Source organism: Amia ocellicauda, chromosome 15 (genome assembly GCF_036373705.1).
Source record: "Amia ocellicauda isolate fAmiCal2 chromosome 15, fAmiCal2.hap1, whole genome shotgun sequence".
NCBI classification, from domain to species: Eukaryota; Metazoa; Chordata; class Actinopteri; order Amiiformes; family Amiidae; genus Amia; species Amia ocellicauda.
In genome coordinates this window covers 2,465,634-2,480,499 of record NC_089864.1, presented here as the reverse complement: position 1 = coordinate 2,480,499, position 14,866 = coordinate 2,465,634, and the positions used below count along the sequence as shown (strand labels likewise).

At 51.3% G+C, this 14,866-nt stretch overlaps 2 protein-coding genes across 2 annotated transcripts; both read right to left on the bottom strand.

Moving 5' to 3' along the window:
• Nucleotides 1-491: 491 nt before the first annotated feature.
• On the bottom strand, nucleotides 492-9,710 carry LOC136771596 (taperin). Its single transcript, XM_066724000.1, has 3 exons — nucleotides 7,233-9,710; nucleotides 2,340-2,550; nucleotides 492-1,357 (listed from the first exon to the last, which is right to left on the bottom strand). Exons 1-3 carry the CDS (start codon nucleotides 9,096-9,098, stop codon nucleotides 1,338-1,340), a joined length of 2,097 nt encoding a protein of 698 aa, XP_066580097.1. The 5' UTR covers nucleotides 9,099-9,710; the 3' UTR covers nucleotides 492-1,337.
• ppp1r18 (protein phosphatase 1, regulatory subunit 18) lies at nucleotides 9,706-12,734 on the bottom strand. Its single transcript, XM_066724765.1, has 4 exons — nucleotides 12,508-12,734; nucleotides 11,434-12,298; nucleotides 9,873-11,198; nucleotides 9,706-9,768 (listed from the first exon to the last, which is right to left on the bottom strand). The coding sequence occupies exons 3-4, from the start codon at nucleotides 11,103-11,105 to the stop codon at nucleotides 9,706-9,708; spliced, it is 1,296 nt and encodes a 431-aa protein (XP_066580862.1). The 5' UTR covers nucleotides 11,106-11,198; nucleotides 11,434-12,298; nucleotides 12,508-12,734.
• Nucleotides 12,735-14,866: the final 2,132 nt, after the last annotated feature.

Genomic DNA, 14,866 nt, shown 5'->3' with positions numbered 1-14,866 from the left:
CTTGTTCGTCAGCATTGTTTAACTTCTGCTTTTCTAACTTCCTTGTTAAGTCGCCTGAGATGTCAGGCAGAGCACAGCACTTTAACTATAGCTACTGATAAATGTTATACATCATTTCATTTAAACAGTAACAGTGTTTCCCAATCCTGGGACCCCATGTCCTGCCCCCTGAATTCATTAACTGAAAGCTAAATTGAATTAATACTTTACTTGATTTTTTTACATTTTTTAAATTACAAAAAGTTGGAGAATCTGGGTGCCTTATAGACTTTTATATTTAACCTGATGTCCTCAATAATTTACAATTATGCATTAGCTATGATTAAGCCAATTATTATCCCACACCAGGCAGTCCATATTTCTAGACCATTATTCTGTGGCTCCCCCATACCACACACCCAACACCCACCATAGAAACTGAACAGCAGCTGATGCAGTACTGACTCTGCACAGCAGAGAGAGACCAACATCAAGAAATGTTTTCCTTTGGCTCTATTCAATGCAATATTTTATTAAATTGTATTGATGCAGCCCCATCTCAAAGAAGGGACTATAGCAAAAACATACAGTACAAGAGATGCAAGTTCTTTAAGCTTGTATACGTCAAAACAAAAATGCAGTTTATAAACAATAATAAATTAGACAGCCAACAAACCAACATTTTTTCTCCAAGCACTTTTATAAACCTTCAAGCACAGACAGGACACTGTGTGTGAACTGCAAAAACACACAACTATGCCAGCACAATTTAATCACTTGCAAAAAACAATGTTAATAAAAACATACACATCAACATACAAAATATTTCCCTTTAAATAAACAAACCTTAAACAGATTAAAGAATAATTATCCAGGGGTCTCCAGCCCTGGTCCTGGAGAGCCACGGTACAGCAGGGGTGTCCAGCCCTGGTCCTGTAGCTCTCCATTCAGCAACTTCTACCTAGAGCTCCAACTGGTCTTTTAGAACACTACAGGACACAGACTGGTTCTAGAATAGTACAGGAACACACAAACTGCTGTTCTAGAACCGTCAAGGAACACTACAAAGACTGCCCCCACCCCCGTCCCAGAGAGAAGCCCACCCTGGGTTTTGGATTCGCTGGTTCAGACTACAGGACAACAGAGCTTCACAGTCTACAGGCGGAGGAGCAGAGGAAAGGGTTTCAATTTAAAAAATAAACACAAATAAGCAATAAAAATAACAAACCAAATTAAAATCAGATCCATACAGTAAGGGTGTATCCCCTGGGGCAATAAAACATTGAAAAAAACAATTGTTCTCATAAAAATGACATTCATAGTAAAAATGGATAGATATTGATGAGCCACTTCTGATGCTATCTGCGACAGGATTCATCTGCAGAGAGAGAGAGATAATTACAATTTCCACGGTATGAAGACAGTAAGCAAAACTACAGCAGTAACCTGAATATTACAGTATAAATCAGTGGTTCTCAATCCTGGTCCTGGCAGAACACAGACCCTGCTGATTCTTGTTCCAACTGAGCTCTCAATTATTTAATTGAACCCTTAATTGAAGAAATTTTATTACATTTGAATCTTTAAAGTGTGTAACTGATAATAAGTTGGGTCCTTAATAAGATAATAATTTCCTTATACAATTTTATACTGAACTTAAAACCCCTACTGTTAAAAATAATTAAAAGGCTCAGATTTAGGAAACTATTACTTCAATTAAGGGTTCAATTAAGTAATTGAGAGCTCAGCTGGAACAAAAACCAGCAGGGTCGGTGTTCAGCCAGGACCAGGATCGAGAACCACTGGTATAAATCATGCAGCTGAATTCTCTAGGTTCCAACTGACATAAAATAAAATAAAATAAAATAATATGCTCCACTTGTTTAACATATTATGAAGCAGGAGGGACAGGAGGGATATGTCACATGTACGCAGCCCTCATTATTGACAATCACTCTTGCTCTAAACAACTCTGGGCTGTGTTCCTGGTCTGTTTATTTTAGGAGCTGTAATTTTTAAAAACCAGATTGATTTGTTGCGCTGCAGATAAATCCAATGTACAAACAGACATGTATAAATAAATAATCCAAGTGCAGTTTATTTACTGGTAAATAGCAAATCAATCCAGTTATATTTCTAAAGCAAAGCATGACGAGTGGGGCTTATGTAAGTTAATCAGCGCAGCAGGAATAGTATCTATACCGTAGTAGTGTATCTCAATGGCTGTAAACCATAACACCGGTTCAGCGCCCATCCCTACCACAGACACATCCTGACTGACTGGCCGAGTGTACGCAGTGAGGCGTGACAGCAGGGCGTGACCGGGCACGGCTGTGTGACAGCGCACTGTAGACACTCACCCACACGCAGTGTCCGAGGGCTCCCCCCCCTCGACAGAAAGGCCCCCTCCGCTGCCTTCTCCTCCTCCTCCTCCTCTTCTTCCTCCTCCAGGGTGGCACCGCGGAGTTGGGGGAGGGGCGGGGGAGCAGGGTCCTGTGTGGGACCCAGAGACCCCTCAGAGGGATACTCAAACAGCACCTCCAACTTCCCCTCGTCAAAACACACATTCCCCTGAGAGAGAGAGGGGGGGGTTAATACATACATTTCACTTCATTAACACTGACTGACTGGACACTACAGTACATTAACACTGACTGACTGACTGGACACTACAGTACATTAACACTGACTGACTGACTGGACACTACAGCACATTAACACTGACTGACTGACTGGACACTACAGCACATTAACACTGACTGACTGGACACTACAGCACATTAACACTGACTGACTGGACACTACAGCCCATTAACACTGACTGACTGACTGGACACTACAGCACATTAACTCTGACTGACTGGACACTACAGCACATTAACACTGACTGACTGGACACTACAGCACATTAACACTGACTGACTGGACACTACAGCACATTAACACTGACTGACTGACTGGACACTACAGTACATTAACACTGACTGACTGACTGGACACTACAGTACATTAACACTGACTGACTGGACACTACAGCACATTAACACTGACTGACTGGACACTACAGCACATTAACACTGACTGACTGGACACTGGTCTGTTTGTGTCCAGTGTGTGCGTGTGTCCTAGGGTGTGTGACAGCTGTGTAATCCCCCTGATCCCCCCAGAAGAACTCAACTGATTAACTGAGGACACTGCACTGCAGGGGGTCTGACTGGGGGCGGGGTGGGGGGTTAGAGACGTGGGAGAAAGGTGGGGGGAGAGGGATAGAGAGAGGAGAGAGAGGGGAGGATAGAGAGAGAGGAGAGGGATAGGAAGAGCGGGAGGGGAGAGAAGGGTGGAGGAAGGGCTGGCAGGGACAGGCAGGTGGCTGACGAGAGGAAAGGGAAAAAGAGCGATCTATATAGAGAGATTAATACCCAGAGACGGAGTGCAGAAGGAGTGAGAGAAAGAAAGGAGAGAGAGACAGAGAGAGTTTTACGCAACTAGAGTTATTGACATTAAACGCAGTGCATTGTGGGATACCAGACGTCAATGAGCGCTTTCACTGGAGTTAAAGGGGTTAATATTATAAATTACTTAATCACTCTGAACCAAAAGGCTGCCAGTTATCGTTCCAATAAATTCAAACAGAATTCAGAGCTATGCTGGACACGGCCGGCCAGCCCAGGAGACCAGGATTCTGCTGATGCTGTGGGAACAGCGGGTGGGGGGGCAGCGGATTGTAATTTCATCAGTGTGAGGTACACCACGGCATCGCCATGGAAACCTGCCGCCACCGCAACCACGGCTTCAACACGATGAGCGTGAAGACGGAGAGAGAGAGAGAGAGAGAGAGGGAGATAGAGGGAGAGGGACAGTAACTACACTACACGAACTACAATACAGCACAGAAACTACAGTAACTACAATACAGTATATTAAATACACTACACAAACTACAATACAGCACAGTAACTACAATACAGTATATTAAATATACTACACAAACTACAATACAGCACAGTAACTACAGTAACTACAATACAGCACAGTAACTACAATACAGTATATTAAATACACTACACAAACTACAATACAGTACAGTACCTACACTACAGAAACTACAGTATAATAACTATACTACAGTAACAACAATACTGTATAGTAACTCCAGTCCACTGAAGTAGAGCACAGAAACTACACTGCAATACAGTATATCTCAGTAACAACAGTACAGTACAGTGCTTTAGGTACAAGATTAGTCAGTCCGTTAAACTTTCTCTGAAGTTCAAGTTCAGAAAATCTTTATTGGCATGACTGAACTAAGTCAGTGTTGCCTATATTCAGAGACAGACCCAGTTCTCAGTAACAGGAGCAATGGGTAACAATACAGATAGTGATCAGCATATTGACACGCATCTCTCTCTCTCTCTCTCTCTGCACTGTTTTAACCTCGCCTGTCTCTCGCAGTCCTTAACAGTAGCGCTGATGTACGGCACTTTACAGTCGGTCAGTGTGCTTGTGCTATATTAACCCTCTCCCCTCCCCTCTCAGTGCAGTGTTAACACAATGTCATTTCCGTTGAGCTCGTGTGTATCTACTGCACTGACACCCGCCCCCCTCCCCTCTCGCTCTGGTGTCGCCACACTCTGGAGAGGAAGTGGGTCAGTGAGAAAGAGGAAGTGAGCGTCAATTGTGCGGCACGATATGTCAGATTGGTGCGGAGCTGAACTGAGAAACACAGCCTACACAGCACACACATGCACATAACACACACACAACACACACTACAGCACTGCACACGCACTGACAGTAGAGTACAGTCCAGTCCAGCAGGGTCTCAGCCCTGGTCCTGCAGAGACAGTCCAGCACGCTCCCACACTGTCCTAATCTGGGGTTAATTCTATTAATGCAGCAGGCAGATCTGCAGAGTTAATGCAGCCGTGCAGTCTGGTTTCACGCCAATACAAACTGGTCCCACCTGGCCTGGGCAGCCCGGGACTGACACACAGGGCTGACCCCTACACTATGCCAACACTGAGCCAACACTCACACACACACACGCATGCATACAGACTCACACACGCACACACATGCATGCACACAGACTCACACACACAGGGTGGCTCAAACACAGACACACACACACAGGCCCAGTATAACAGCCAAAGCTGACACATAGTTCAAGACGGCTGCATTTCTGCAAAAAAAAAAACTCAAGCAGCGGAACTATGCAATGTGAGTGAAAGGAGGAGGAGGAAAGATGAGAGAGAAAGAGAGAGAGGGGGAGAGAGCAGAGTCTGTCTGAGCCTTAGTCGCGGTTTCTACACTTCCTGCCTTTCTCTCTCTCTCTCATACCGTTAAACAGTATAATGGGCCTGTCTGTCTGTGCAGACCCACAGACACACAGGCCCATTATACTGTTTAACGGTATGAGAGAGAGAGAGTGTGCGTGTGTGAGAGTGTATGTATAGACACACAGTTTGTCTTCTTAAAAAAAAAACAATGAGAATGACCTGACTGAAGTGATGAGATTTTCTCTCTACTCGGAAGAGGGAGGGAGAGGGAGACAGACAGCAGCAGTCAGGATGGAGGGGACAAAAAGACAGGGATGAGAGAGGAGAGAGGAGAAAAAATTTGCTATAAAAATCAGTCATTTAGTCAGTCAGTGTATCAATCAGTGTGTCAATCAGTCAGTGTGTCAGTTTGTTCTGCCAGTCTTATACAAAGATAGAGCACGAGAGAGAGAGAGGAAGATTTCGAGAATCAGTGGGGAATTGAAGGAGCGAGCGGGTGAGAGGAGGATTGAGGGATAGACTGAAGAAGACACACCGGCCAGGTCCTGTCAGCTGTCATTAACCTGCCTGATAGTGGTAATCCCTGCCAGGCCATCTCCCTGCGGGCTCTGTATCAGCACTGACAGCAGGATTACAGCACTGAGACACAGGGGGACCAGGGGAGACGGAGGGGACATTAACACTGACATTAACAGTACATTAACACTGACTGACTGGACACTACAGCACATTAACACTGACTGACTGACTGGACACTACAGCACATTAACACTGACTGACTGACTGGACACTACAGTACATTAACACTGACTGACTGGACACTACAGCACATTAACACTGACTGACTGACTGGACACTACAGCACATTAACACTGACTGACTGACTGACTGGACACTACAGCACATTAACACTGACTGACTGACTGGACACTACAGCACATTAACACTGACTGACTGGACACTACAGCACATTAACACTGACTGACTGGACACTACAGCACATTAACACTGACTGACTGACTGACTGGACACTACAGCACATTAACACTGACTGACTGACTGACTGGACACTACAGCACATTAACACTGACTGACTGACTGGACACTACAGCACATTAACACTGACTGACTGGACACTACAGCACATTAACACTGACTGACTGACTGGACACTACAGTACATTAACACTGACTGACTGGACACTACAGCACATTAACACTGACTGACTGACTGACTGGACACTACAGCACATTAACACTGACTGACTGACTGGACACTACAGCACATTAACACTGACTGACTGACTGGACACTACAGCACATTAACACTGACTGACTGGACACTACAGCACATTAACACTGACTGACTGGACACTACAGCACATTAACACTGACTGACTGACTGGACACTACAGCACATTAACACTGACTGACTGGACACTACAGCACATTAACACTGACTGACTGGACACTACAGCACATTAACACTGACTGACTGACTGGACACTACAGCACATTAACACTGACTGACTGGACACTACAGTACATTAACACTGACTGACTGACTGGACACTACAGCACATTAACACTGACTGACTGGACACTACAGTACATTAACACTGACTGACTGGACACTACAGCACATTAACACTGACTGACTGACTGGACACTACAGCACATTAACACTGACTGACTGGACACTACAGCACATTAACACTGACTGACTGGACACTACAGCACATTAACACTGACTGACTGACTGGACACTACAGCACATTAACACTGACTGACTGGACACTACAGCACATTAACACTGACTGACTGGACACTACAGCACATTAACACTGACTGACTGGACACTACAGCACATTAACACTGACTGACTGACTGGACACTACAGCACATTAACACTGACTGACTGGACACTACAGCACATTAACACTGACAGACAGAATGACTCCGCCACCCCACTCACCCTCCTACGCCCGCCTCTCTGTGTGACCAGGCAGGACCTGTCCAGGCACATGTAGCCCCCGATCACCTCGATCTCCTCCGCAGTGGGGTACCTCTTCTTGCCCTTCGTGGAGTCCCCTGCCCCCCCGGCACCGTCCGCCCTGGCTGCCTGGCCCCCGGGGGCAGGGGGCAGCCCGTTGGGGAGTCCTGCCTGCGAGGGGGAGGACGGGGAGGTGGGGGTGGCTTTGGCCCCTCCGGCTGACGGCCCCATCTTCCTGGGGTTGATGGTGATGGTGTTGCCACGCCGACTCACTGCCGAGCTCCTCAGGGCCACCAGGGCGGGGGGGGCGGTGTGGCAGGCGGGGGGGGCGGTGTGGCAGGCGGTGGGGGTGGTGGGGGGCGGGCAGGGTGAGGGGCGCCCCCAGGCTGCGTTCTTGGGGCGCTCGTCGGTCTGTGCGGCGGGGGCCAGAGGGGCCACTGCTCTGGGGGTCGTGATGAAGCAGCGGCCAGGCGGGGGGAGGGGCGGGGCCACAGGTCTGGCCTGCTGATTGGCCACTCTGAGCTCCTGCTGGCCCGCCCTCCTCTCCGGCTCCTTGCCCTGCGCTGGTGTCTCCAGCCCAGCGCTCTGGGCCCGGGGCCCCCACCGGCTGCCCAGGGGCCCATCTCTGTCCAGCGAGGTCTGAGTCCGTCTATCCTGGACCGGCCGGCCCAATTGCTGTGGCTGCGGCTGCTGCTGACTCTGGGCCCTGGGGTCCTGTAGGACCCTGGCCCTCGTCTCGGCCTTATTGCCCTGCTGAGTCTGCTTCTCCTTGGCCAGCGACCCCATAGCCCCGGCTGGCCTGGGGGTGACCGGTTTGAGGTTGTAGATGCGGCTCATCCCCACGGTGTGGGAGACACCCCTGGGAGCGGCGGAGGAGGAGGACAGGGACAGGGAGACGGGGACAGGGAGAGCAGGGGAGGGAGGAGGAGGAGAGGGAGGAGGGGACAGGGACGGGGAGGGAGGAGGGGAGGGGGTGGGGGGCTGGTACGACGCCTCAAAGTCCCGCTCCGAATCGCTGTTGTCCCTGTCCCTGTCCTTGTCCCTGTCGCTCTCTCTGTCCCGGTCTCTCTGTCTCTCTGTCTCTCTGTCTGTCTCTTGTGCCTGTCCTTCCACTCCCCTGTGTCTGTCTCCACACCGGGGAAGGAAAGAGGAGCCGGAGGAGCGAGCGAAGGAGAGAGAAGCTTCTACAGCCGCCCCATCTCGCCCTGGCCCTTCGGCTGCTTCCTGCGCTGCGGAGGAGAGGAGGGGGACAGGAGAGGAGGAGGGGGAGGAGGAAGAGAGCGACAGGGAGGCTCCGAGTGCAGTCTGGAGGCCTGTCCCCAGCGATGCGACGCCCGGCGCGAGCCCCTGCCCTCTGAGAGAGTCCGGGAGAGAGCGGGAGGGAGGACAGACGGCAGGAAGAGAAGCTGACTGAGAGGCCGCGGAAGGAGGAGGAGAGACAGACGAGAGAGCAGGGGGGGAGGAGGCGGTGGATGAGACAGAGACGGCGCTGGCACCCGAGCAGGAAGCGGGGGGCGGGGCTGGGCAGGAAGGGACGCCCATTTCCCGTGTGACATCAAGGTCGTCCTCGCTGGCTGCCTCGCGCTCCTCCCCCGTCTCCTCTTCCTCTTCCTCTTCCTCTCTTGCTCTCTCCCACGCACGCTCTCTCTCTCGCTCGCTGGCTTCCTGTCTCTGCACAGACACGTTGCATGCCCCAGCTCCCAGGGCACTGACACAGAGCTGCCCGGAGGACTGTGGGGTCTCTCTGTCCCTCTCTCTCCACTCCTCCTCCTCTTCTCCTCTCTCCTCCCTCCTCTTCTTCTCCTCTGTCCCCTCTACCTTCTCCCTTACAGTAGGCTCCCTCCACATCCCCCTTTCCTGTCTCTCTGTCTCTCTCCGTGTCTGTATCTCTGTGTCTCTCTCTGTGTCTCTTGCTGTCTGTCTCTCTGTGTCTCTCCCTGTCTGTCTCTCTGTGTCTCTCTCTGTCTGTCTCTCTGTGTCTCTCCTTGTCTGTCTCTCTGTGTCTATCTCTGTCTGTCTTTCTGTGTCTCTGGCTGTCTGTCTCTCTGTCTGTCTCTCTGTATCCCTTGCTGTCTGTCTCTCTGTGTCTCTCTCTGTCTGTCTCTCTGTGTCTCTCTCTGTCTGTCTCTCTGTGTCTCTGGCTGTGTCTCTGTCTGTCTGTCTCTCTTTTTCTTTCTCTGTCTGCCTCTCTGTGTCTCTTGTTGTGTCTCCCTCTGTGTCTCTCCCTGTCTGTCTCTCTGTGTCTCTGGCTGTCTGTCTCTCTGTGTCTCTCCCTGTGTCTCTGTCTGTCTGTCTCTCTTTTTCTTTCTCTGTCTGCCTCTCTGTGTCTCTTGTTGTGTCTCCCTCTGTGTCTCTCCCTGTCTGTCTCTCTGTGTCTCTGGCTGTCTGACGCCCCACCTCACCCCCCCACTCCCTCACCCCACTGTCTCTCTCGCTCTCGTTCCTGTTATCCTCGTTACAGCCCCCTCCCCAGTGCCCCAGCCCCGCCCCCAGCCCCTCCCCAGGGGAGACCACCTCGCTGTTGGAGAAGCTGAGGGAGCGTTTCGGGGCGCCCCCCCCACCCCACTCATTCCTCCTCCTCTCTCCGTCCCCCCCTCCCCCTCTCTCCCTGGCTGGCTCTACCTCCCCCAACCCTAGCGGCTTCCTCCCCGGTGCCCCTGCCCCCCCGAAGCAGTCTGAGCTCCGGGATCGGGGGGGCAGGAGCTTGCTGGGGGAGGATGGGGAGACGGCGAGGGATGAAGACGCCGAAGGGGAGGAGAAGAAAGAGGAGGAGGAGGAACATTGTCCCCCGAATCTGCTGAGCAGCTGGCTGACCCTCCCTCCTCCCGCCTCCCTCTCTCTTTCCTTCCTCTCCCTGCCCTGCCCTTCCTCTTCCTCCCTCTTCCCTGCTCTCTCCCTCTCCTCCCTCTCCCCCAGTGTGCCGAGGGGGGGGGCTGGTTTAATAATCAGGACTTCGGTGGCCTTGATCTCCGTCACACTGCCCCCCCTCTCCAGGATCCCTCGCAGGTCCACCCCCCCCTTCCGCCCCTTCCCCCAGCCCTCCTCCCCCTCACCTCCTCCTCCTCCTCCTCCTCTTCTCTCGTCCCTCTCTCTGCCTCGTCCCTCCTCCCTCTCTGCATCCCGCCCCGCCCCCAGCGACCCTTGCGACTCGATGATGATGATTTCAGCTCTGATCGTCCTCAGGCCTTCCAGGAGGGGGAGGGCCTGGGGACTCTCTCTCCCCTTCTCCGTCTGCTCCCTCTCCATCCCTCTCTCCCGGTCCGTGCCTATCTCTCTCCCCTTCCCCCTCTCCCTCTCTATCAATCTGCCCATCTCCCTCTCCCTCTCTGTCACTCTGCCCATCTCCCTCTCCCTCTCTCCTTCTCTCTCCTTCCAAACTTGTTGCCTACCCCTCCCCTGTCCTCCTCCACCTCCTCCTCTCTCTGTTTGCTTCCGAATGAACAGATTCTGCCGGAGGGGGACGATGGTTTCCGTGGAAACCTGGCTCCCTGGTTCTACCGCTCCCGAGGGCCGCAGGTCGGACTCCCAGTCCGGTTCTGTGTCCCGGTCCGGCTCGGCGGGCAAAGAGGGCTGGGCTCTCCCAGGGCCCGGACCAGCCCTGGGGAGGGGGGTGGAGTCCGGCCACGCCCCCTCTCCTCCCTTCCCCCCTCTCTCTCCTCCTCCTCCTGCCCCCTGCTTGGCTCTCCTCCTCTCGATGATCCCTCGCTTCCATGCCGGCATGCTGGCCAGGCGCTCCTCCTCCTCCCTCTCCCTCCGCTCCCTCTCCTCCTCCTCCCTCCTCTTCCTCTCCAACAGCTGCAGCTTCCACTCCGGCAGCGCAGAGGAGGCGGGGGGCTGGGGCCCCCAGGAGGACATGGCTCCACTGGCACTGGGCCTCCTCGGGTACTGGTTTGTTCTGGTGTAGGGTAGATAGGTAGACAGGAGGGGTGGCTTTGTCTTGTTTATGAGCTTGAGAGACACAGAGCAAGGGAGAGGGAGAGACAGAGGGGGGCAACGTTCATCAAATGACTGACGGACTCCACACTCAACACTGCACTAAAGAAGAGACAGACAGAGGGGAGAGAGAGAGAGAGAGAGAGCAGGATGGGGTGGCCTATAGCACATATACTGAAACACTACAGACTAGAGATATTATAGACCATCTCTTTACTACAGTATAGACAGAAAAATACCCAGCACTTACTCTCTGTCCGTCTGTGTCTCCCTCTCTGTCTTCCAGTAAACAGTCCCTCTCAGTCCGAGTCTGAGTGCACTGCTGCTCACTGGCGTCTCTCCTTGGTAGTGTGTCTTGTGTCTGTAGTAGTGGTTGTAATTGTCACGGTCCCTGTGTCCATGTCTGTCTCCGCAGCTCAGTGGTGTGTCAGTGGGACTCCGGTGGGCTGCTCATGCTCGGGCAACAGGCTGCCCTCTGTGCTGGACTATAGCTGTACTGCTTACACAGCCTGTAGGATACTGTACTGTACTGCGTTATACTGTCTGACACTGAACTTAATTGAACTGTACAATACTACACTGCACTATACTGTAGTATTTTCAGTCCTCCTCTCCTCCCCGGCGCCCAGGGAGCCAGAGACCGCCGAGTTTCACCGGAAAACACGGGTCCAATACACAGAGGTGCCAGACGTCCCGGCTCCGCCGTGTGCTGGTTGATTGTCTGTCTGTCTGTCCGTCTGCTGCTGCTGCTGCTCGTCTCGCACACAGGCGCCCCCGTGGCCTCTCTTCGCAAATCAGCCGGCAGTCCAGAGATAATCACAGCGATCACAGTTTAACAAAACATTACAACTAAATCATACAATCAAAAGAAAACAAGAAAAACAAAACACGCCTCGGGACGTGCTTTCGGGAAAAACCTATACCCAAATTGCAACTGTTTACATACTAATATATGTATTATTATTGCTGGCTACAACTTCCCAAAAGTAACTGGCATCCCCCCAGTCCCGGGACTCCCCCACGGAACATCCCTCTGTAAATCTGTGAACAGGCACGGAGTCTGTCCCACTGTCTGTCCCCGTCTGTCTGCAGTTCTGCGGGTCCAGCCGTCACTGCTGCCGAGAGAGAGAGAGAGAGAGAGAGAGAGAGAGAGAGAGAGAGGGGCTGCAGAGACCGTTACTCCGACAATTTACATTGTGATGGTGATTTCTGTCTCAGAGTGGACTGGGCGAGATGTCCGTCCACGGTCAGTCCGTCACTCAAACCCGGGCTGTCAAAGGCAGCGCATTCAGCTACAGGCTTGACCCGCACACGTCTCTCATACCTCAGATCCTCTTCTTCTCCGGACAAATGCTGCAAAAGTAGTGTTTTTGGTGTCACCTCATCCAGCACGGGATACGTGTGTGCATAGAATTATATTATTATTAGTTGTAAATCCACTGCCGAGTCTCCAAAGCGAAGTATGGGGGATAAGCTGGACTGCTGAGAGAGAGAGAGAGAGAGAGAGAGAGAGAGAGAGAGAGAGAGAGGGAGCTGTGACCGCACATTGGGTATTTTTTTCCAGGCGAATCGCGGAGGCGGACAGGATTTGGCGGCAGACAGCCGCAGTCAGTCCTGCTCCAGCCGTAACTCAGAGAGAGAGAGAGAGAGAGAGAGAGAGAGAGAGAGAGAGAGAGAGAGAGAGAGAGAGAGAGAGAGAGCCAGGCCTCCTCCCTCAGCCTCCCTCTCCAAACTCTGGTGTCCCGTTCATGCAATTAGACAGCTGCTCTTCATTACTCGAGTTTTGCATTATTTTACATCATTGATGTCAGTGAAGTGAAAGAATGAAAGTCCATTCAATGAAGTGTAGCCCATACTGTTAAACAATGCGCATGGTTTATGTCTATGTTTAATTCAGTCGAGACATTTTCGACACGAAATGGTAACAATGTACTGTATATTTTCAGAGATGGATACTACATCTACTAATAACTATAAAAGTGAACAAGAAGAGCCGTTGGGTCTTGACTGGGACTGCTGGAAACGGAGAGGCACAAACACATCGTCACCATTTCGGTTGTGAACTTTCTTACGTTGTTAACAGTGATTTTCACGGTAGCCGCGTTTGGCCTCTTGCGTGCGAGCGGCCGGCAGCGCAGCCGCATCACGGAGCCGCTAATCCGATAACCAGTGGCTTAACTGCGCCAGCGCTGCCTGGTACCATATTGTCCGGCTCCGCGACCTAACAAGACAGAGATTAAATCCGCTGCCGTCCGTCTGTCATTGACACCCCGCCCTGAGGGAGCCACGGAGGCCGGGCTAGGGTGTGTCTGAGCCGGCTACAGAGCCGACACCCGACACCCATCTACAGTGGGGGAAAAAAGTATTTGATCCCCTGCTGATTTTGTACGTTTGCCCACTGACAAAGAAATGATCAGTCTATAATTTTAATGGTCGGTGTATTTTAACAGTGAGAGACAGAATAACAGCAAAAAAATCCAGGAAAACGCATTTCAAAAAAGTTATACATTGATTTGCATGTTAATGAGGGAAATAAGTATTTGACCCCTTCGACTTAGTACTTGGTGGCAAAACCCTTGTTGGCGATCACAGAGGTCAGACGTTTCTCTTTGCAGATCCTCTCCAAGTCATTAAGGTTTCGAGGCTGATGTTTGGCAACTCGAACCTTCAGTTCCTCCACAGATTGTCTATGGGATTAAGGTCTGGAGACTGGCTAGGCCACTCCAGGACCTTAATGTGCTTCTTCTTGAGCCACTCCTTTGTTGCCTTGGCTGTGTGTTTTAGGTCATTGTCATGCTGGAATACCCATCCACGACCCATTTTCAATGCCCTGGCTGAGGGAAGGAGGTTCTCACCCAAGATTTGACGGTACATGGCCCCGTCCATCGTCCCTTTGATGCGGTGCAGTTGTCCTGTCCCCTTAGCAGAAAAACACCCCCAAAGCATAATGTTTCCACCTCCATGTTTGACGGTGGGGATGGTGTTCTTGGTGTCATTCCTCCTCCTCCAAACACGGCGAGTTGAGTTGATGCCAAAGAGCTCAATTTTGGTCTCATCTGACCACAACACTTTCACCCAGTTCTCCTCTGAATCATTCAGATGTTCATTGGCAAACTTCAGACGGGCCTGTACATGTGCTTTCTTGAGCAGGGGGACCTTGCGGGCGCTGCAGGATTTCAGTCCTTCACGGCGTAGTGTGTTACCAATTGTTTTCTTGGTGACTATGGTCCCAGCTGCCTTGAGATCATTAACAAGATCCTCCCGTGTAGTTCTGGGCTGATTCCTCACCGTTCTCATGATCATTGAAACTCCACGAGGTGAGATCTTGCATGGAGCCCCAGACCGAGGGAGACTGACAGTTATTTTGTGTTTCTTCCATTTGCGAATAATCGCACCAACTGTTGTCACCTTCTCACCAAGCTGCTTGGCGATGGGCTTGTAGCCCATTCCAGCCTTGTGTAGATCTACAATCTTGTCCCTGACATCCTTGGACAGCTCTTTGGTCTTGGCCATGGTGGAGAGTTTGGAATCTGATTGATTGATTGCTTCTGTGGACAGGTGTCTTTTATACAGGTAATGAGCTGAGATTAGGAGCAGTCCCTTTAAGAGAGTGCTCCTAATCTCAGCTCGTTACCTGTATAAAAGACACCTGGGAGCCAGAAATCTTGCTGATTGATAGGGGA

What these genes read in the sequence shown, in the direction of transcription:
- LOC136771596 (XM_066724000.1), bottom strand. Translation starts at nt 9,098, where the DNA reads ATGTGGAGGGAGCCTACTGTAAGGGAGAAGGTAGAGGGGACAGAGGAG. An exon ending in AGAGAGGCGGGCGTAGGAGG is followed by an intron (nt 2,551 to 7,232) that starts GTGAGTGGGGTG and finishes TCTCTCTCTCAG; the next exon opens with GGGAATGTGTGTTTTGACGA. An exon ending in CCCTCGGACACTGCGTGTGG is followed by an intron (nt 1,358 to 2,339) that starts GTGAGTGTCTAC and finishes CTCTCTCTGCAG; the next exon opens with ATGAATCCTGTCGCAGATAG.
- ppp1r18 (XM_066724765.1), bottom strand. Translation starts at nt 11,105, where the DNA reads ATGTCCTCCTGGGGGCCCCAGCCCCCCGCCTCCTCTGCGCTGCCGGAG. An exon ending in AGCCGCTAGGGTTGGGGGAG is followed by an intron (nt 9,769 to 9,872) that starts GTAGAGCCAGCC and finishes CTTCTCCAACAG; the next exon opens with CGAGGTGGTCTCCCCTGGGG.